At 33.7% G+C, this 24,084-nt stretch overlaps 2 protein-coding genes across 2 annotated transcripts in view; one reads left to right on the plus strand and one right to left on the minus strand.

Moving 5' to 3' along the window:
- Positions 1 to 4,882, plus strand: part of LOC131852881 (dnaJ homolog subfamily C member 13) — a 32,234-nt gene extending 27,352 nt beyond the window's left edge. Inside the window, exons 35-38 of the mRNA XM_059203619.1 lie at positions 204 to 371; positions 1,010 to 1,156; positions 1,514 to 1,736; positions 2,159 to 4,882. Coding sequence (XP_059059602.1) covers positions 204 to 371; positions 1,010 to 1,156; positions 1,514 to 1,736; positions 2,159 to 2,232 — 612 coding nt within the window. The 3' untranslated portion in view covers positions 2,233 to 4,882. The remainder of the gene's footprint in view (positions 1 to 203; positions 372 to 1,009; positions 1,157 to 1,513; positions 1,737 to 2,158) is intronic.
- A 1,888-nt stretch (positions 4,883 to 6,770) lies between these two features.
- Positions 6,771 to 23,817, minus strand: LOC131852931 (tyrosine-protein kinase receptor torso-like). Its single transcript, XM_059203683.1, has 15 exons — positions 23,650 to 23,817; positions 19,650 to 19,692; positions 19,018 to 19,163; positions 16,046 to 16,301; positions 15,119 to 15,183; positions 14,452 to 14,587; positions 13,416 to 13,573; positions 11,747 to 11,861; positions 11,098 to 11,237; positions 10,695 to 10,884; positions 9,921 to 10,086; positions 9,234 to 9,665; positions 8,413 to 8,550; positions 7,579 to 7,776; positions 6,771 to 6,993 (listed from the first exon to the last, which is right to left on the minus strand). Exons 1-15 carry the CDS (start codon positions 23,815 to 23,817, stop codon positions 6,873 to 6,875), a joined length of 2,472 nt encoding a protein of 823 aa, XP_059059666.1. The 3' UTR covers positions 6,771 to 6,872.
- Positions 23,818 to 24,084: the final 267 nt, after the last annotated feature.

Below are 24,084 nucleotides of genomic sequence, written 5' to 3' on the forward strand. Positions count from 1 at the left end.
CTCCTAAACTACTGAACCGATTGCAAATTTGATTTGTACATTGTGTGCTATTTGATCCAACTCGAAAGATAGCTTACATATCAATTTATACTCGTAATATTATTTTGTTGTAAATTATTTCTATATATAAGCAAACTGTCAGCCACAGCAACGCGTGGCCGGGTCTACTAGTAGTAAAATAAAATGTAATGGCAATGATGTAGGGAAGCCGTGGTGACGTGTGCGCTAAAGCGCTAGAGGTGCTGTTACGGACGCGGCCGCAATTAGGCGAGACGTGTGCGCAGCTGGGCGAGCTGCCGCGCCTCGCTCGCCTGCTCGCCGCCTGTCCGCTCCACGCCGTGCCAGTGCTCGCCGCGCTCGCGGACTCACAGGTACCACGCCCTACTAGCTAATGAGCGGCGAAGCGGAGCCGACCTTCAATTTTTATTATTAGCTCAATATATGGGATACATCGTAATATTCTGACGAATTTTTGTAGATCAAAATCTCGTATAAATTTAGATGAGTTTATGTCTCTGTATATGTACGTAATATTATATCGTTCATACCTAAGGCCAAAAATAGCGAAATGGTATAACCCTGTCGCGAACCTACCTTTGGCAATAATGGACTCATAATGTAATTAATTTATGGAGTGATTTTCCACTCATTGATTCTTAACATCCATTGTAAAGTCTTATGAGTGGGTCTCATTTAATTCTGCCAACCGCAAAGCAGCTTTTTTTGAAGCTATGTTTCGGTTGAATGGTGAGATACAGTGTGTCGCTAAGTCAAAATATTAGTCAACACTGCACCTAAATCAATTAGGCCTTTTCTGAGATTGGCGTTTACAAACTCGTATATAAACCGATAAAACTATATTATAATTGTTCTGATATATTGATATAAATATATGTCTTCCATATACAGATTTTGATCGGCTACATTTCTATCATATGTAAAAATCTGTCGTAATGGACTATGAAGAAGAGAACTGTATTTTTTTTAACTTGATTTGTCGCGTTGTTAGGCGTGCGTGATGGCGTTGACACAAATTGACCTAATGCCCGGACTGAAGACGGCGATTAAGACGTGTCGAGAGATCGTCAGCAGCGCGTGTGAAGCGCTCGCCTCTATATTTAACAGCAATGTTAATACGGATCGACTAGTTTTACAGGTTTGTAATGTACAGCCGTTAGAAAACAACGTTTTGACATTAGGTAAATTCTAATTCTTTGATATATAGTCCGGTGTATGATGTCATTGTTATCCAAAACCTAAGTAAACTAAAGTAAAATAACAGGATACGATTTTAATCTGAGGTCATCGCAAGAGACTCGAACCTCGGTTCAGGCAGTCGTAATTACATTTCCCGGTTGAACGGGAACGAAATGGGTTTAATTATCAGAATCTTTTTATAGTTTGAGTACGACCTGAACATTGGTCCTTCGAGCCGGTTTTTTTTATTTGACGAAGAAATTAAAGAATCTCGTCCCCGTTGAAGCGAGTGTTAATTGTGGGGCGGTGTGGGCAGGCGCTGGAGTGCGAGCTGGTGGGCGAACTGCTGGCGGCGCTGGAGGCGCGGCTGGAGGCGCGCGCGGCGGCGCGGCTGGTGGCGGCGCTGAAGGCCATGGCGCGCTCGCCCGCGCACGGCGACCGCGTGCGTGCGGCGCTGCAGCGGAGCCGCGTCTGGGACCAGTACGCCGCCCAGCGACACGACCTCTTCATATCCGCGCCCCAGCATCACGCCCTCACCGGTAAGTGCCATACAAATACGGTGCTACCAATACTCAACAGCTGCCGTTACACGAGCGCTCTTGTAGACAAAACCGGTCTGTACGCGTACGCTGGTACCACTACTCAATAGCTGCCTTTACAATACATGTACGATCTTATAGATAAAAGCTGCCTTTACACGTGCCCTCTTGTAGATGAAGATGCCTGTACACGTACGATGCTACCACTACTTAATAGCTACCTTTACACGTATGCCACTACTCAATTGCTGCTTTTACACGTACGCTCTTTTGCGCTCGAGTAGGCTATCACGCAGGAGAGGATGTGCATGTAAATGTAAACAAAGAGAACGAGAAAGACCGCGCGCGCCGCCCTAAATATTATTAATTACCTATATTTATATAAAATTTGTGATGTTAATACATGTATTAAAACATAACAGGTGCGTCTCACACAGCTGGCTACTTAACAGCGCCACCAGTAGACATTCCAGCTCAGCCGCCGCCTATCGACTGATTTCCAACTAGCTCTGGCTGACCGAAGACTTCATACGTGAGTGTGGTTCCACAATATGCAACACGTTGTAGGGTTTTAATAGCCGATATGGGATACTAGGTCATGTCGTCACATGTTCCTGATGTAATTGTTTCGGTAATTTGCTGCTGATACCAAAACCCATACACATAAGTGAAAACGTATAACAAATAATCGTCCGATATCTCAAGTAGGCCTGCTGTAGTCGTCGACCACTGGCGGTATCGGTACCGTTATATCCAACACTGTATCAAATAAGCTGGAAATGCTCAGATGCTATCTAATTTTTCGTGTCTTTGACACCACTCGACTGACCTACATTACTATTTTATATATAATCTTCATAAGAGTTTAAAAAAGAAATTATTGAAATATCGAACTAAAATGTAAGACAACGTTAAATGTACTAGACGCTTTATTTTTTAAAAACATTATTTTTTGTGATATGGCCGTTAAGGTATATAATAAAAATATCGTTTTTCAATTTAAAACGCAAACCCTATTTCAGGTCACGTCTATAACAGAGGTTTTAAATCTAAAATATGCAAAGATTGCAGTTATATCCGACATTATATATAAATTATAAAAACAGAACTCACTTAACTTTCAGCAGTGTAAAATATAGTTAACTGGAAGTCAGTGTTAAAACAGGACATATTTCAGTTGATGCTTAATTAATTTGTGCATGAAAATAAATGCCTAATGGTATTAAAGTTAAAATTAATTGATTGGCAGTGTAACCGTATTGATACCTTATAACTTGTAATGTATGTCTGTATAATTAATACTTATATACGCCAAATCTTAAACACAAGATATAATCAGTCGTGACGTTTTGAATTTTTGAGGGTTCGTTTGGGGATTATCTATAAAATGGATAGCATTCTATAGAGCAAATATCTGAAACCATACCGTGGTTATATCAGTACTTATGATCATGTATAAAATATATTTCATAAGACCATTTTATGATAGTTGATAATTGTCATTGTAATATAGGTTGATTTATAAAACATCTATAAATATAATTATGATACACTAAAGTATTATCAGCCAAAGCTCGTCTGTGGTTTTATGGTGTGGGTGTGTACAGAATATGATCTCCTTGCAAATAAATACCACAACATTACCTGTAATATTCCTATATAATTAGACATAAGTTTTATATTCACTACTATGATAAAATTCGCACTTTTGTATGAATATAGGTTAGGTTTGAACCGGAGATTGGGAAAAATACTCGATTATTGTTATTATTAAGCCAATTAATATATTTTTAAATATCATTAGTGTTCTGTTATTAAGTTACTACTTATTCCTCTTTATAATTGTTTAAGAATATTTTAAATGGTGATGTATTCAATATCGCGAATTTCTATTTGTATTAAATTTCTATCGGTATTGTATTGATTAAAGTTTGTATCTATGTATCTCTGTAAAATATATATGGTTATAAAGAAATCACTTACTTATATTATTTTATGTATAGATATATTTCACTATAAGTGTTAGTTAGTATTAGGATAGTGATATCGAAATGAATCGGTTTGTTTATGAAATATGTTTGGTTTTACTGAATTGTCGTTTATACTTATAATCTTGCCATTCCTTATATTGGTTTGAGACTATATTAATATTGGAAACGTATGGAGACTATTATTATTCATATTCGGTACTATAATTGAATTTAATATGTGTGAAATATTTTGTTTAATTCTTTTGTTACTCATTCATTGCGACCATTGTATTAAGTTTTTTGTTTAATGAAATTAACACGAAATTTTCTGTCATTTAGAAGAGAGTGGTAATAAGTCTGTAGTTCTTATAATGTTTATTTGATTTTATAAGATATATAACGAGGGAAAAAATATATGATACTATGTAAATATCATATATTTTTTTCCTTGTTATATTATTGCGCAATATTTTTTTTTATAAAGTGTCTGTCAGATGGACTGTCTGTGTTTATGACCGATACGTGTAAATAAATATAAAATTTCCTATGTCTCATTATGGTAAAATTTTGCCATGTTACCATTGTCGTCATGGAGGTCAGGCCTAAACTGCATGATAATTTTGCATGTAATTTATTTAATTTTTTATTGTTTAATCGTGAAATAAAACTGGTGTTAATAATAGAATTTTGAATGTAAACGATCTTGCCATGTTATTGTCTGGCACTAACCATTGTAATATTGAATTACTAAAGATTATTCCACAGGGCATGAATAACAGTAAGTCTGTAAGAACTCGATTTTTAGTGTGATATTGATTTTAGTATATTACGCGGTGGTTTATTCAGTCATATCATAGCGTAAGCACTCTATTATGATTATTGCTATTGTTTGCTCATACGAGTACGTCCTAACATAATGTACTGAATATAACATCACGAATGAACGTGAAAGGATTTTTTAATATCGTGTGTTCATAGCTTTATGGCTTATGTATTGTTTTCTTTATCGTATAGGAATTGTCTCTGATAAATTATAAAGGTATGAATACACGATAGTTTAAAATGGCAAGTATTTGATGGTAACATTTGATTGTTAAATTGAAGTGATGCATATGAATATTTTTGTATTTAGCATTAAGTTTCAGTGTACAATATAAGTATGAAGATAATATAATGTGATCATATTATAATTTAATTGTATTTATTTCTCCTATTTCCATTACGATCGTCATCTTAGTCGTTTCGTATTTATATATTTAAACGAGTACAGAGAAAATATTTATAAATGACTCGGGAAGTGCAATATAAATGTAGCTATGTAGCCCATATAGCATCTACCTTTTAGAATAATGGGTTTAGGTAACACCAACATCTCCATCCCACTCCTGAAAGCCCCTGCTAAGGTTTTTGGTTTTTAAGGATAAGGTGCATTCGGCCTGGAAATAATATTACGACAAAGATTACTCCTTAATTAATATATTTACATATTGTATAAAAATACAAATTCCACAATAAATGTTTTCAACATCTATTGTTTACAAAACAATAATATTACAGACTATTATTGTTATTTACTTTACACTATAAATTCTAACTTATTATCACATTTAACTGCCAACTTCGCGGGCATAGATACCAATTCGCTTTGGTTAAGTAACTCTAAGGTATTTTAGGTGTACACCATAGACTACTAAACTTATTACATATAATTGTCTTTAGTATACATTTTACAATGCGTACATGGACAATGGAAGAAAACGTATTTAATCTATGCAGCCTTAAGTTTTTTTACATAAAATACTGTTATACAGAATAGATAATCTTATATATATATAAATACGTAGCTATCGTATTCCAGGTTAATCCAAGGAACTCCCATGGTCCAAAGACATTATTCCATCCATATCGTAGCACAATTTTACTTATGCTCATGTACTTGTATACAAGTTACGATGCCCAATACATAATTATATAGCGCTTTCAGTGCGCTTTGCACTCGGGTTAACGTTTAACAATAATTTTGAAGTCGCGAATTTAAATATGTATATTAAAAAAAAACAAAATCAGATTCAAAACATTGAATAGGTTGGAATTTGATGTTTTTTTCAACCTATTTTAATGATGTTGGCCGCAACTGGCCGTTATAGGTTTACCGGACATAATCTTATTGTCTTTATTCATCTAATAAGTTTATAGTTAAAACAATTTAAAAACGAATAACTAAATATAATAAGGAAGTAAGAAGTGAAAATTTTATTTTTGTTTACGATTCTTTTTGTAGTACAAAATTTTAGTACAGTTGTACTAATATATTGTATAATAATAGTTAATATAAGTAACTTATAGTGTTACATTTGTGTATTTTAGTCTAAACATTTCTTGTGACATATTCACATATAAAATATAGTGTTTGATATGTATATGTTTTTATGTACCTGGCTTTTTTTATACTATGCAGGTGGAAAATAAGCAAACGACACTTTTTTGGTAAACGGTTACCGTAGGACGCCTGAAACACCAGGGGGTCACATGCACGAACCATAAGAATCCTATTAGGGTTCCTACAGCATGTGGGTTTTCGAGAAGGGTATTCATGAGGTTTATCAAATAGGGTATTATACCCTTCTCGAAAAACCCTATGCTGTAGTTTCTCGAGAAAACCTCTTCATTCCACAATTGGATAGCAAAAAAGCTGATGGTCATATATATGTATATATAAGCATCGTCAAGAGACAACACAGCTATTACATCACTATTTGACACCCAAGGTACTCCTCATACGTGGCCAATAAGAAGGGCTTAGGCCTAGACTTCGTTTTGAGACTTGTATTGCTCTAAATATTTTTTATCTAAGTACAAAAATACATCCTTTTATAACTACTATCAATTTTGAACTCATAAGTATAGTATAAACAAATAACGCAATCATAATCGCGAGAAATTCGTAAGCTAGACAAAATATTGTAAAACTTTAACAAGATGTTATAAATTTATCGTATAGTTTCACAATTTATTTAAGCTTTATTACAAAACAACTAATAATGTAATATGCCCATAACTTGATCTCATTGTGATCGTGTTGCCATAGCATCTTGTGTAGACTTACGAACATTAATTATGTAACACAAATTTATCAGATCCAGTAACTATAAATGTCAGTGTACTGTCAGGCTGGTTGTGGTTGTAAATGTTGTTTGGCAAGCGACGCAGGGGGCGAGGAGTAGTGGTTGGAGTGCGGAGCGCGGAATGGGCGCTCGTATCTTTCTCTGAATAATAAATTATTATGTCTATAAATAACTGAAATAGTCTACTGGAAATTATATATTTATACTTATCTAATCTGTGTTACATTTTGACAATGACATTATGGCATTGTCATTCCTTAAATTATTATGTCTATAAATAACTGAAATAGTCTATACATCCGTTGCCTACTTGAGTACTCAGTACTCGAGCCAGAGGCTTTTTTCATTAATTATTTCCTCCCGGTCGGAAACTCTTAAGGTGGTTAAGAAACCTATGTTTAATGCTATGTTAGCTTAGTGAAACTCAACTGCGGTTCCGAGGGTAGCATCCTCACATCTTAAAAAAAAAGTGTAGTCATTTCCCCCGGTCCAACTTGCTATTAAATCATAGTTAAACCTATACATTGAAGACAAAACATAATCAGCTGGCTGTAGCGTGGTGTATTAATATGTCAGCGGATAGAAATATAGAAATAGACAGAAAAATCAGTTAAAAAACGGTTAAATTAGAAGTTTTGACCCGGGAGTAAATTGGTCTTGACCAAATTCTAGCTTGCGGTCTATTACCTACGTCAGAAACACGTGCTTATTTGATATTAACAATGAAATATTACAATGATATGTTACCTGATAATCATTTTAACATTTTTATGCGATGTATTGTTGGTCGGGATGTGCACGCCAACATGTTCGTCATCGAGTTCGAGAGATAGATACTCATGTGCACAGTCGCTGCTGAGTAGCTCGTCGAGTCGCGCGTGTAGCTCGGCGAACGTCGGGCGAGCTCGTGGCGCTGCATGCCAACACGATAACATGATTTCATACCTGCAAATAAAACAAGATCGGGAATGACATTAATATTGTTTAATCGAATTAAGTGTTATATTTGCGTAGTTTGGTTCCCGAACAGTCAACATTAGTCTCGTTCAAAGGGGAAACATCTGTCGCAATATGGGTGTAGACTCAATAATGGTTGGAATTTGATCACCATTTGAGAAGGTCGTAACGGTAGTCAAGTTTCCGCACTGACTATTTGTCATCTCACACATGCTCATTGTAGCGGAATTAAACAAAATAATACAAATCCATTAAATATTAAGGACGCCTAAACAGACCTAGAACCTCTTCCTGCGTCGCTTGGTGCAATTATTACATATATCTATACATTTAGGGAACCATTTTTTTAAATAAAATGCAGCCCTCATCACTCCCTGATGATTAACTTTCTATAGGTGAAAGAGTTTTTAAATAGATTGAATATTTTTTCCACATAAGACCATATTTTTGTATTGCTATCTGTATTGTTTATTTCATAAAAATACAATGCATACACATGGTATTTTTATGAAATCTCATCTCTACAAAGCTTATTACCAGGGAGTGATGAGGTGTCTATGTATAGCAATGGTTGTCACTTAGTGGGCCGTTAGTTTGTTTGCCAGTTACATAAAAGAAACTTACAGTTGTTTGCTGCAATTATTAGGCCTTGGCATCCTGTACCCGGCTCGTAGTAACCGCAGGAGTTTCGCCGCCGCCACCCGCGGGTACGGCGTCGCACCCACCGTCACTATTTCCCACACCACCACGCCGAACGACCACCTGTATCAGTTCAATGCATATATTCAGGATTGATTGCTTGAACAGTACAATGTATTTAAATGTTTTTTTTTTCAAAATTATAAATTTTGCGAGCGTCGTTTAAAATCATTATTTGAACTCTAACATTTTTATGCACATTTCTCGGCAAATAGAGTTAGTTATATATCATTACTTTCTTATATTTATCTACATTTGTTACGAAGTATCAATGAGATTTATGTTATAGAAATGGTCTGGGGTGGATCTTAGTTAAAAAAAAGTAAAAAAAATATGCGTGCTAAAGGAACAAATCATAGATGGGTCTTTTTAATTGATAATACCTAACGCTAACTGTATACGCTAGCATGGCATCAATGAAGGATAATATGATGTATGAGATCCGGTCAGTTATTAATCCTTCGTGACATTCATAGATGTGTCAATTAACGGTATACTAGATTCATAGCGCTTAACATGTTTATAGGCTTTATCGCTACACTATCAGTGTATTCACAGCAATATATAAAAATAAACCGTCATTATATAAATACCTTTTTATAAATCTAATTTCTTAGTCATAAAAACTAAGAACCAACGTATATTAATTATTACAGTGTTTTGTCACTTTCTCTTAAATAAAGAAAATAGTTCGTAAGAAAAGGCCAAAACGCGTAAAGGCGTTTTTACGAATAGTGAACACTTACACATCACTTTGTGTAGTATATATTCTTCGCGTCAACGATTCCAACGCCATCCACTTAACGGGCATTTTACCATTCCCTTTTTGCTTGTACTGGTTCTCTTCATAAACGTCCCTAGATAATCCAAAGTCTGCAATCTTCAGCGTTCTGTCACTTGACACGAGTATATTTCTAGCAGCTAGGTCTCTATGGACTACCCTATTCGAAGCCAGAAATTCCATTCCCATAGCTATCTGTCGACAGAATGACAGTAGTTCCTTTGACGTTAGTTCCGTGTCGCACATACCCTGGAGATCATACAATTTGTTGACAACTAATTTCGAGTGTTTCCTTTGAAACTTGCATTTGAATAAGTCGTTCCGATAGTCGGAGCTTTCCAAATTGTTGTTATAGTATTTTACGTTCCTTTTAGACACCATTACATCCCATAAACATCTGAAAAAGGTACATTTTGAAGTGAAACTCCTATTAAAAAAATACTGGGCAATTATTTACAGGCACTATTAAGGTATGTACAAGGACAGGCTCTCAAATAAACTTACTATTGAGAATATTTTCTTAATTACTTACAAATTAATAAATAGATATTAATTTAATTAAGTCATACGAGTTATATGAGCAAAGGTGTTTTAAATTTATTTAGAGTTACATAGATTATTGGATTTTAATAGTTCTATAATTAACACATACCTTAAATAGCTGAGAAGGTCTCCACGGCTGCAGTACTCAGCGACGATGAGTGGGCGCCTGCCGCTACAGCACCCCACCAAGCTGACCACGTGCGGGTGGGCACCCACGCTCTTCATTAATTCCATTTCTGTCCGGAACGCTCTTATTTCCTCTATAGATGGAAAATCTGAAATAATATTGAAATTAAATACATCAGTATACCTTTAATAATAAGTACTGAGGTGTGATATCAACATTTTACAGCCCCATACAAAAAGAGGTATAAGTCCGAAACTCTTTTTTGTAATTTGTCACTTGTTGTTAAAGTTTTATGTTAATTATTTTTTCTACATAGAAAAAGTTTGAAAGTATTGTAAAAATTTTACAAAAGATAAAAACTATATAATTTTTTATCTTTTGTCTAATTTATGCAATTTTTAAATATACCTACCGCTTTTTAAATAAAATAATTACTGTTTAGTTTATATATAACCTTTTTTCCTAATCGAATCGTCCACACTATATTCAGATTTGACTTATATACCTACAGCCTATATAGATTGTATGTATACAGCCCACATAGAAACTTGTAACCATCGCCTCTATGGTATATAGACAATGATTATACAGTATTCCGTCAGCTTGTTTTGCTATGAACTTGTAAAGTGGTTATTGTATTGTAGTTTTAAAATGAATGGACCAATTTTAAATAAATGAATAATTATACCCTAGATTTTCTCGTTAGAGGGTTTTTAATTTACTTATAATTGGTAAAAGCGTATTAGCGTTAGAAACCTTTTAGCATTTTCACAGCTACCTCCTTGGCTGCGGGAGCTAGGGTGCCCCTACGCACCACCCCGAATGCACCTTCCCCCACGACCTCGTGCAGCAAAAGTTTCTCTGGTCGCACTTCCCAACTGTCCTCAGAGCCGCACTCAGTTTCGAGAGCTTCGCAACCAGATTTTGAGGGTTTGTCTTCTGGATCCTTACATAAAATAATACACATATAAAAAAAGGAAGAAAAGAAGGAGAAAAAATAGAAAACACCCAGTGAGATACTAACAATCATACTCATGAACACTAATGTTTGTACTATGCGAGGAGTCAAACCGGCAGCGACCAACGGCAGTAAAGCGGTGTGATAAACAGCTAGACCACCGAGGTCGTCTAAAAAATTTAACTACTAAATGTAACTTACGGGAAAATAAAGTCGTTTGAGATTGGAAGCGCGGCGCCGCCTCCAGCAAACCAGCGAGGTCACCAGAACAGCGGCCAGCACTAGCACCGCAGTCCATGCACCCGTCATTATAAGGCTCTTGGTATTTATGCCTATTCGCACTGTTCACCAAAGAGAGATATTTGTTTATATTTAGTTGTTCAGAGTTAGCTGAGAATGTTTATTACATCTACAGACGTGAGCACCATACCATTAACATCCATTAAAAAACTTATCCGAAAGGTAGTAGTAAATAATACATTTTAAATTTATAAACTTTAAATAAAATAGTAACTGAGGACAATTCAGATAGCGACATTAAGTATCCGAACTAAACAAAGCTTGAGTTATGGGTACTAAACTAGTTACTAACTAGAGAAGTACTTAAAATTCTATGTAATATACGTTAGTAGAACAATTATATTATCTGTGGTAGAACTAATAATGTTAATGTAGGGTGTTTTCTATGTATATTAAAGTATTAAAGAAAAACTTGTGTCTATATATGTATATATATCAATGGTCTAGTATCCACAAGCTTTGCTTAGTTTGGGACTAGATGGCGCTGTGTGAATTGTCCTGAGATATATTGTTATTATTATACTAAATATATAAGAGAATATTTATTTACCAGGGAAGACGGCTCGTCTGCTTGTATGTATACCCTTCTTCCCAACAATCGACACAATTGATACGTGGTAGAAACCTTCGTCTTCAATGCCATTGAATACTGCTTTCGTTGCATTCTGAAAGAAAAATATATTAATATTTAATATACCCTTACACTACTTTTATCCCAGATGGAATCGTCAGAGGCATTGTCAATTGCCAACATCGTGTTGACATTCCCGCACATTTCGCTAAATGCAATTGAAACCAACGTGACAAGACTCCAGCCGTCTCTCGGCTTAATTTCGTTTATTATTAGTGCTTTCATTACCGGAGAGTCAGAAATGTACACTGATAAAAGTATTTTTCGCCTAAACTTGAACTCATGGCTGAAATGAAAGGACTAGATCATCCGCCTACAAAGTTTACCATCAGAATAATTAATTTACATTCAATTTAATTATGAAACCCTAATAACGATAAACGACTAAATGTTTAAACGTCATTGCTATTCTAAATATTGCAGTAAAATAAGATTTCTAAACATTTACATGAAATACCCATTGAAATTGCTAAATTTACTCAATACCACAAGAATTATGATTAATTATTATTCGATATGCAACCTCATTTGTGTATATTTCTAAACAATTTACAACTTTCTTTAAAATTTGCGGTTGTTGAGTAATTGTGATATAAACATTTGAATAACTCGTGTTTAAATTAGTAACAACTTAATGTTGAAATGTATGTTATTATGATTCGAAACCTGACAGCTGTGGGCACTGCCCATATTTCCGGAAAGTTATTTTCAATCAAGTATCTTAAAATGAATGTTGCTATTACACGTTATTTATAATTATAGAATAAACACATATACATAAACATGGCAAGAATTTGCTACGGATGATATTTCAATTTCTACTAAAGTCTTCCTTCTCAAAGTTATTAGAAAATCCACATACTTAATATGAATAATCTTTAGTCAACTAGCCGATGGCTTCTACATTACTATATCAAATCATATGGCACCCATCCGTGGTATTACCACGTATACACCACGTAGATATCAAACTGACATTATATATTGATAGCAATAAGGGTACTAGTCCCCATTACTAACAATATTCCTCCCCAGCACATAGTTATCATAGTGTAGCACTAGCACTAGCATTATAGTTATAGAAGTGTGGTAATACTCCGATCAACGGGAAACAGGATTGTTAGTAATGTGGATTGATTATCTTATTGCTAGCAATGTAGATACTATATCAGGTTGATCTCCACGTGGCTCCACCTGGAAACTAGCGTGATAAATTCTTGTTGAATAATTCACGATGGGCTAACTGATCTGAGTTCATGCTCATCTTATCATCCTCCATTCGTGCCCCGCCAGCGTAAACCGTTAGCGCAGGCGGGTGCACCATTCTATTATCATTCCTAAAAAAATACTCCCACCATGAAAGTTTCGGACGACAGACGTGGAGGAACTGTGATCGATCATCAGTCTCCCCTATCCCTTCCCCCAGCATGTAGTTATCGTAAGCGATTCTGATTGCGACTGGAATGGGATTCGACTGGACCTAGACTGCTACGGATAGTATTCATATAATATTTTACCATCCTGATACCATCGGACCGCGAACTGTGATCGACCTTATACTGTAGTGGGTTAAGTCAGCAATACTCACACTGGGGACAATAATAGTACGTCGCACGTGTTCGCTACGTAATGTGACGTTGTACCGCGCCGGTAGACGCGCTGGCACCGCCCACCTCACCACTACGTCCCAGCCCGCGCTCGCTGACGTTTCCGCGTCTATCGTCACGTTCCTGGCCATTGATAAATCTGAACAAGTTAAATATTGAATTACAATTTATAATTAACCCACGAAACGAAGAATCCCTACAAAGTACCTTCCATTATGTATCTACGATCCCTACTACAGTTAATAAAAAGAGCTAGGACGGCCTCGGTAGTCTAGCGATTTAGTACACTGTTTCATTTCTGATGGTCGCGGGTTCTTATCCTCGTACAGTACAAACATTCATTAGTATGATTGTTTCTATTGGTCTTGGTGTTTTATACATATAAAACACCAACAATATACATATATTAACTTTATATTTACAAAATATAAAGTATTTATGCCAGTTGTCTAGTTACGGACTACTCTAATGCTGTTGGCCTCAGCTGGCCTTTACAGCTTCACCGGACGTTAGGGGATGAGTGCAGATGGCACTCCAAACCCGCGGAAGGACTTATGGAGTGGCTGAAGGCCAGCTCCTGCCTGACGGATACGACTTTAGTCTGAGGGCACCACTAGGGGTTCGAACCTCGGCTCAGGCCGTCGTAATATCGTTTTCCGTTTGAATTGGACGGGGGATCGATCGGAGGGGAAAAGTCAATGGTGGGAATCGAACCAGGGGTGTCTGTGTGGTAAGTTGGTATACAGGTACACTCCTAACTAGGCGATTTTGGCGTCAAAGTTGTCTAGTACTCATAACACAATCTTAGCTTAGCTTGGGACTAAATGGGTGTGAATTGTCTTGGATTATTATTATTATAACGCCATTGAAACGCCTGAACAGATCTGCATAAATAATAGCTAAGAATCATATCGATCATGTCCGCATCTTAACAAATAAAGCCGCTACCTAAACTACCTGACTAACATTTCATAAATCTTATAATTAACTATTAACAAATAAATAATAATCGCTTACCAATACAGGAAGAGAAGTTTTCACACGAGAGGGTTTTGTATGTGAAGCGGGTAGTCCCATGTTTTCCTGATACTTGCATTTGACAATCTGCATTTAGAGGCAGCTCCTCTACAGACCAAGAACGGTCTTGGTTGGGCTGAAATAATTGTTTTAGAACAAGATATTTAAAATACCCTTTTACTCGGGGAAAATAAAATCTCCATTTAGTTGTTAGGGAAGTGTGCGAGCAGTCTGTTTTGTTATAACCTAATCAAATTTAAAAAAGATATACATTGTCAATTCGACTATTCTCTATAATTAAAATGTTTTGGACTTGAATATTTGTTTTGCGTAGGAACATATGTAACAACGTAATCTTCGTTAATTAATTTATTTTATTAAAATTAATTATATTAAAATATTTTTAAACCTACATACATAATTTATTTTAAGTCTTCAGGTGACGATTATCAATTTTTTTAATAAAACTTTATTCTACTCAAAGCCACTTATTCAGGTCAAAATTTATGGTAACTATCCCCAACTGTTCATTAGGTAGCCTTGTTACATTATTTGCCATTCCAGATTTGTACAAAATATTATTCAGACTTCTTCTCTATTTAAAAAAAATACTCGTGTCAATCTTACGATAATGTATTTTAAAATAAAAGTATTTAATGCTACATACCCATATTTTGTCACTTATAGTATTTCCATTACAGGAGCTCATGACATCAAAGCATACATCGCTGTCTGAAAAAAAATGGGTTTTTATATTTCTTGATAAATAGCTAACGATCCGCCCCGACTTCGCTCGAGAGAACACAACTATGTGAGCTTCATACTTTTCAAATAGTGAAAGAGTATTTAAAATCAGTCAAGTAGTTTTAAGTCCATATATTACAAACATATAAACAATAAAAAATATTTCATCTTTATAATATTTGCATATTATTAGTATAGAAGTTAACTCAGGTTAATGTTAAAACCTGACTTTCAGTCAGGTTTTGTAATGCACTGAAATTACTGAATATTTGGATAAGAGGCATGACAACTTAGGTCTCGTAACTTAGTAGTATCACGAGCGTCACATGATAACCTGATATCCGTAGTGCTGTTCTTAAATATAGGCAGCGGTTATCGCTTACCTTAATATAAATAAATATCATCAGTCGATACATCAGTATTCAAGTAAACGAATCTTATACTTTAACTATACAAAAAATATAGATTACTAGCTTTTGCCCGCGGCTTCACTCGCGTTAATTTATCCCCTAGGGGGTGGAATTTATCAAAATCCTTTCTTAGGGGATGCCTACGTCATAGGAGGTATGTGCATGCAATGCAAGTCTCAGCCCTATCGGTTTAAAATTAACAAACATTCATACAAACTTTCATCCCCTATATTATCCCCTTGGGCGTAGAATTAATCAAAATCCTTTCTTAACGGATGCCTACGACATAACAGATGTTATGACGTAGGCATGACCTGCATGCCAAATTTCAGCCCGATCCGTCTAGTGGTTTGGGCTGTGCGTTGTTAGATCACTATGTCAGTCACCTTTGAGTTATATATATATATATAGATTATCCTTAAACTTATATATTAACTCACCATCATTTGATTTCCAACTAAACAATGCTTTTACAGTGCTATCATTCTCGTGTACATGTGACAGAGTAACGTTTATCTTATATTCTTCCTTATATATATTTCCGGTTTCGTTCCAAATGCCGATACGTTGAATACGTCTCCATGCGGAATGGCTACCGTTGCTGTTCAAAGCAGTCACCCAAATGGTATAGTTCCCTGGGGGTGAAGTACTAACTTCACCAAATTGTTCATTGCTCATTCTAAGATCGTAATTTATCTGAAAATGAAATTAATAGTGTTGTATTAACGATGGAATGAATGCGAATGTATTAAGGCATGAATGGGAAAAGGGTGTTCTTGAGGTATTATGGATAAATGATAAACTTCTAATTGTATTTATAATTATATGTCTTGGGTGTTATTATTATTACTGGTGGTCGCTCAATGGTTAAAATTCGAACATAATTAATTGAAATTATAAGTTCGAACATCATTAGGGTTATATTATCAAAACGGTATAATGTGTGTGTGTATTTTCATGTATTTTAATTTAATTATTTTTTATGTAATTTAAAAAATATATTAGCATTCTGCCCTTATTAATTGAAATAAAAAATATAAAGTTTTATCATTTATACGTATTATTTAGATTATTTAGTATCTAATTTAAATATATATCTACATTACACACATTGAAATAAAAAATATTGAGGATATATAGATTATCGTATCTTTTAATATATACTACATTACACACATTGTTATAAAAATTGAGGAAGTGTAATATAAGAGCTGGACATGAAATGTGACACCACAATCTCTTTCGTAAACGGCAGCTGATTATAACATATGCTTTCGACATAAATGTTATAGCTTATGCATACATCCCAATATAGAAATATTAAATTAAATAAATACAAAAGATTAATGGACAAATAGAGTAGACGCTTTTGGAACTCTTCTACTCGTACTGTACGGCTTGCGGGCACCACTTACGTACTAGTAGGCGGGCCGTATGCCACCAATGAATGATTGCCACCTTTATATTACATACATCGAATATATCGAATGTTGTTGTGACTATAATATATATCATTGGAATTTAGGGGCGGTGACACGGAAACTGTGATTCATCACTTAGTATTCACTGGAACGAATCTTCGGGAAAATATTATTCATATTGCAGTTCAAGTTCAGACAAGTTTAAAGGTATCATTAAATATACCTGTGTAATCTTTCGGTAATAGTATGAAATACTTAGATTAGTTATGTAAATATCTTAATATTACAAAGTGGTAGAGTCAATCAAACTTGGTTGATTATTATTGGACTTCGCCCAAGTGAGACTTTGTGAGTTTTACCTATAGGTATATTAACGTTATATGTGTTAGATTAAGTCGTCACCCTGCAATAAAGTAACGTTAAAACAGTGATTTTTTTCTCAAATCAGTGCAGTAGTTCAAAATTACATTCCTCATAACAAAGACTTTATTACCCGACTACAGCAAAACAAAAAGTGGGGTTATAATATGATTTTAGATATCTAGTGATTATAGTACGTAATGATACAAAATCTGTAAGTATTACATAGTAATACATAGGTTATGATCGTCGTTTATTTCAATAAAAAGTATATTAATTTAACTAGTGATTAATAATAACTCTATAAATTTTAATTAACATGTAATATTAAATACTTCTATTCTATGAAATCGCGGCCAACAAGATAAAGTAGTGACATGATTTGTTGTTTACAATAATTTGATATTTTTATACGCTAAAGTAAAATTGACACTCAGCCATCAACTCATTATATTGATCACACTATCTCCTAATATATATATTTATAAAGCCGATTGTAGTATTGTACAAACGTATTTCAGTTTTGATCATTTTATTGTGTTATTATTTATATTTTCATTTATTAGTAATAAATTAAGTAGATATAATATTTCATGTTTCTTGTGTAAACTATGTAGGTATCTACAATAAATATGTATGTTACTATACATTACGTTTCAAGTACAACAACTCGTTCTAACGACTTCTTTACGAGTTGTGTATAGCAAATCAGAATGTAAAAAAATAATATAAAAGAATGATGTAGTTTATTTTTTATTATGTAGACCATAAGAAAATATTGAAAATTAATATTTGCATTCTAAAATAAATTTTAAAGGGAGCCGTAATTGGCGAAATATCATCAATCTTTCTAAAATAAATCGAGTAATTTGATTTTATGCTTATTTATTTTGCATTTATCACACACATTTATTAATTTGCCATTTGCGATAACATTCTTCTCAAATGGTACTCAGTAACGGATGAATTAATGGAACGAAGGGAAAATGTAAAAGTAATCATAGTATCGGAATTAGTAAGCTTTAAATGAAAGAAAAATACAAATAAAACTACGTACGCTTTAATAATTAATTCATACGAGCAAAGCTGCGGCGCTGCCACTGACTATGAGCACATTACAATGCGCATATCCCGGTTAAGTTAATGCGGGTTTTTAACACTTGCGATAACAGAGTGGAAGTGAAATCTGTAATAACTCGCAAAATATTTGCCTCTACAACATTATGACGTCAATAATATAGATTATTTACATATCAGTGATTGTACAGCGACATTTTTCAATGGGTGTACGACACATATGACGTTCGTAATTGTACGTTGATTACGAACACGTAATTAATTTGTTTGTTGATATTATTTTATTCAAATAATGCGATATCGTAGAGTTTTACGCGAGTAGATTGGGCTGGTACAATTGGGTTAATCATAATAGATAAAATGATGGTAGAGAAATTTCATTTTTACTTCCACATATCAAGGCCCTAAATTGTGTGTCTCAGAAGACCACGTTACGTCAGCTTTTTTTTATTGTAAATAGCTTGGGACTGTAGTATTTTTTACGTGATAAAATCAGATAAGTTCTTCTTATTATCATGAGATTTAGAGTTCTAATTAAATGAAAATGTACTTACAAAATTATTGTCTCTATCGTCTGGTAATAAAACTACTAATCGCCAACTAGTTCCGACTGCAGGTGACAGACGATATCTCACATTATACTGGAACTGACAATTTACTTGCACCTTTGGTGGTGCTACAGTTGGGTCTGAGTTGTAATCTGTGAAATAAAGAAAGTATAGCAGTTCAGAAAGGAAATTCTTCTAGCGTCTTCGGACTATTATATCAGTGTGATGCGTTGTTGACACTATTTATTACTAGCTTTATCTCGCGGCGTTACCCGAATAAAAGTTTTTGATTATGGATAGATGGATGTAATACACGGATGTAACCCATCCAAAAATTTCGTCTTTATAATACTAGTAGGATTACACATTTTTTTTTAATAATTATATATGTTCTTTTCACTAATTAATCGATTAATATTAAATTTTAAGTGAAGTTTGCGTATAGTTTTTGTGAATATGGCATACAAATCGATTATCCTATTTGTGATGAGCGCGCAGGAACTCATGAACAAATAAAAACTATGACAATAATTCTTTGATGTTTTGTTGTATTGATAAAATCATCTAATAATAGTTTTTCTTATATACATATCTTCCACATCAATAAATGAATATTTATATGTATAAATTATACATACCCAACATATTTTCTTTACACGAAGACACGGTGAAGGATTTCGACTGTAACAATTAAAAATAGATGTAAAACTGTAAAAATATATGTAAGGTTGGAAATGAAATAAATATTAATAAATTACATTTTTTTGTGAACTTTCATAAATACTTTGGTAAATAGTGAATAGATTTAGATGATGATTTTTTTTTGTAATCCGTAGAGCTCGATTTATTCTCGTGTCGGTTATAAATGTAAATCTTTTTATAGGAAAAAAAAATATGTACGTCTGCCTACTTACGTATTTAATTGGAATTAATTACTAAATTGGTTTGGATAGATTTTGTTCTCTAGTTCTGTATTATGATACCTATCTGATGCCTTCTATATTATGGTTTCTAAAGAATCATCCTAATTTAAAGATTTGTTTTACGTAATATGTTTATATTTTCTTAATTAAACATACTTTCTAGTCTCGAGACCTACGGCTAATTTTAATGTGAAAGTTTTGTGAATAATTGTAACTGAATCTTGTAAAATACCTTATTTCGAATGCGTTTTATACTACTAACCAAACTTCAGTTTCAGTGGCCTTCAGTGCAATGAAGTCATAATTCAAAATAATTTAATTTAAATTGTTAAATAACTAAAATAATAAAATATAATTACTATAATTTTAAATAAAAATAAATAAACGTTTAAAAAGTACATGGCAGTAAATTTTATTAGGATTTCAATATTTCAGATATAAAACCAGGTACAATTAAAAAAAAGCTTCGTTTATTTACTTAGTAATGGTATAGAAACCAAGTTATTATTGTGGTGGATTTAAATAATATTAGGTAGGTACATTATGAAATAACATAAACCAGGGATTCTCGCATTATTTATATATCTACTCAGCTCTCTAATCATAGATACATAATAGTTATATACACAATCCTAGGCTTATGTCTAATGCCAGATATATCAATCACATTTTGAGCCTAGATAACAAACAGTTTAATTGAGTATTTACCATTCAGGTTATTTTAGGAATCATGCAAGAAACATACGTTCTGTCTAGGTAAATTTTAAAATTCCTATACATTAATGTACCAAAGCTACATTGTGAAGTCTAATACCTAGAGAATTACAATAATTTGTGACATTCAGTCCACCGCTAACTGCGTCAAAACACCACGTAGAAAACTTCCGGCGCGACCAGAATACGATTTTAGTTCTTCTGAATCAGTAGTTAGAAGCGAAATTACCTCTAAAGGAATAAGTCGACTATCTTTGCTGTAGATGTTAACCTTTGTTTACAACGTGCGAGAGACGTGTGCCCAATGAGAAAGATTGAATCATTGCCGTTTTTGCTCCTGTTTGTCAACATTAATACTGAAATAATTTTTACAATCTTTAAACTGTAATAAGGTTTCGAGAAATTGGTCAATATAGCAAATGAATAATCTCAGTAGTTCGCACTACTAAGTACTTACAATTTTAATACAGAATATTTTTTTGTCGTATTCAGAGTTCTGAAGAATCAAAAAGTGACGAGAGGAAAGGATAACGAGTGGCGACTCATATAAACAAATACCTCCTAGCTACACTTAGTGAAAACCTAATTAAAGTAGGTATATTGTTCGGACTTAATTAATGCTGTAATCAGTTTTTTTATTACGGACCATGGGGAAAGCTTAAGTTCAGTAATGTCATTTCAAGTCAAGTCGTCTATACAATATTGCACAGGGAACACATAAAAAAATTACGTTAGAAAGTGCATTACACAAGGTGGTCTTATTGCTATAAGCAATTTCTTATATACAAGCCGGTGTAAGCTGACTCTACCGAGTATTCACATACTTGATTTGCACTTGTTTCGTCTACTTCTATTTATAATTTTTACAGAAATTGACTATGACAATAATCTGTTAACTGTTCTACTCGGGGAAGACAAGAAACAATTGTTTTCAGTGCTGTCAAGTCGATTTCCACGTGGTCTTAATTTCTGACTTCATCCTTGTCATATCAACCATTAATTTTGCCCAGTCATTGTATACCATTGTAAATTGTGGGCGGAAATGCAATTCCAAATTCAACTTTAAAAAAAAACTTTTCTTCAAGTAAAATCCTCTTTCTATCACATAAGACAAGACAATCATTATTGCTATTGACATGCTTATAGGTAAGCGGCTTATTCATCTGTGTGTTGTTTATATACCTTCTACATCCGTGTAAGTGCAACAATATTAATATTTTTGCAATTTACTGTGATAACAAAGTTAATAATGTATTGTAAAATATTACAGACACATTTAGGTCGAATAAAGTCGAACTATCTTAAATGGAAATGTATTCCGAAGCTACGGGCTAGACCGTTATACTTGATATTCCTATGAAGCATAGCGGTCTTTACTAGCATTGTAGGTGATCTGATCTAATTTTATCTTACCTCTAAATTTTTACTGCGGATACTTTGTACTATTTCAGCCGCTAAAGTTATATTCTGGTGGAAGAGTGAGGTAAGACAGTAAAATTACAGGGTAAGGCATGACATTTTAGTACTTCGGAATGACAATATACGAGTGGTACCACTGACCTTACATTATGAATTGAAGTCTATAGTGCTGTTTCATTATATTGACGACATTTACTATCAGGTGGGCTCTCAGCTTGTTTGTTATACCATTTAATTGAATTAAAAATATACTTATCTGCCTTTAAATATATTTTTAACTGAAGCTGTCACTATAATGCCACTGTATAATTATTCAATCACATTATAATTACTAGATTTTATACTACCAGGTCTCACAATAAATACAGGTTCACTGAAAATTTTCGAATGTTCAGCAGACAGTGTCGACCTAGATATTGTAAACATTCATTCCCTTCCTATTTGATCAGTTGTCTAACAGATCGACGTAATCACAACTACTGTGAACGAATTACATTCGAGTTATTGTCTATAATTGTATTATCTATTCTTTATATTAATTGATTTACTGTATCTTTTCTCAACGGATGTTTACGTTACAAAATAATTCCACAGATGTCTACATGCCATGTTATCTATGTTAGCTTTCTAGAATTTGCGTCTACGTTAGCAATTAGTCCGGATTAACGATTTTTAAATAAAAGTAAATGAACAGTTTTCTATTAATAATAAATTAAATAGAATTAATATGCTCCCAAATGGACTAGACTACTATTTATTTTATATATAATATTTAAGTATAAACTCTGATGGTAGTTTTAATGCGAGAGAAGAGAAAATACCTTCGAGAAAACCTACCTAACCTAAGAGAAAACCTAGCGTTAACTAGGTTTCTTGTGGAGTTATGTGCAATTGATTTTTTGTAGAATAAATAAATTTGTGTAGGGTCTACGCCAACAGAAAAAGAAACTAACATGAATGATTATCAGAAATAACAGTATATTATATACAAGTGGTATACCTAAATTAAAAATAAAAGTAAGATAAAAAAAAATAATCTTAAGATTTTTAAATTATTGTTTTGGATTAGCTATCCATTTATTGTGATATTTGCACATTCCATCAACTATATATATTAATCGCGGGGAATACACATACATAAATACAATTTATTATTATAATAATAAAGTAAAAATATATAAACTCCACGGAGTAATCAGAATATATTGTCAACTGTTGGCCACTGCGGTAGATGCACTAAATTTCTATTTCTATCTAAATATTTCTGTTTAAAATAATTAGGAAAGAACTAATGGAAAATATTGTTAAGGAATTTAATGGATCTGATAAATAAATTCGTTTATTATAATTTTACGTCTAAACACTATGACTCTACCTTTTTATTTTTTTTTAATTATTATAAGCGAGTGTTATTATAGTTATAGGCTGTATATATGTGATTGTTTACCGCAGCATTGTTCGTACGAAATACAGCAAACATTAAGATGATAGGCGTCTATAGGTCAAAGAATGTTTACAAACATAAATAAATTAAATTCCTCTTAATACTATATTAGTATAATTATAAAATATATTATCTTACCCCGTATTGATAAATTTGTAAATCTCTACAGACGAACTCTGCTAAATAACTCAATGCTGCTTCAGATGCGTTTAAGTTCATTGCAATCTCACCACTCTCTTCGTGTGCAAGCACGTAAAAAAATTTAATTAGACTTAGCATAATTGTTAATTCTTTGTAACACGACATTTTTTTAAATTTTTAATTAATATCTATATAACATTTCACTTATAAATTCGAGTATAAATCACAGTAAATATTATTGTGTTTAAGTAAAATTGATAAGGCGATATAGTAACGGAGATATGCGATGGGCGCACGAGTCGCGCGTGCTACTTGCTCCACTGTCCGTAACTGGGGCGCACGGCGCACGTCGTAGCGCCACCTGAGCTTACCGTTTCACGGGCGGGCAACTAACCCCCATCCACGTTTGTCTTAAGGCGACGCCACACAGTT

This window comes from Achroia grisella, unplaced genomic scaffold (genome assembly GCF_030625045.1).
Source record: "Achroia grisella isolate CSIRO2021 unplaced genomic scaffold, CSIRO_AGI_Agris_v1 utg869, whole genome shotgun sequence".
Lineage (NCBI taxonomy): Eukaryota > Metazoa > Arthropoda > Insecta > Lepidoptera > Pyralidae > Achroia > Achroia grisella.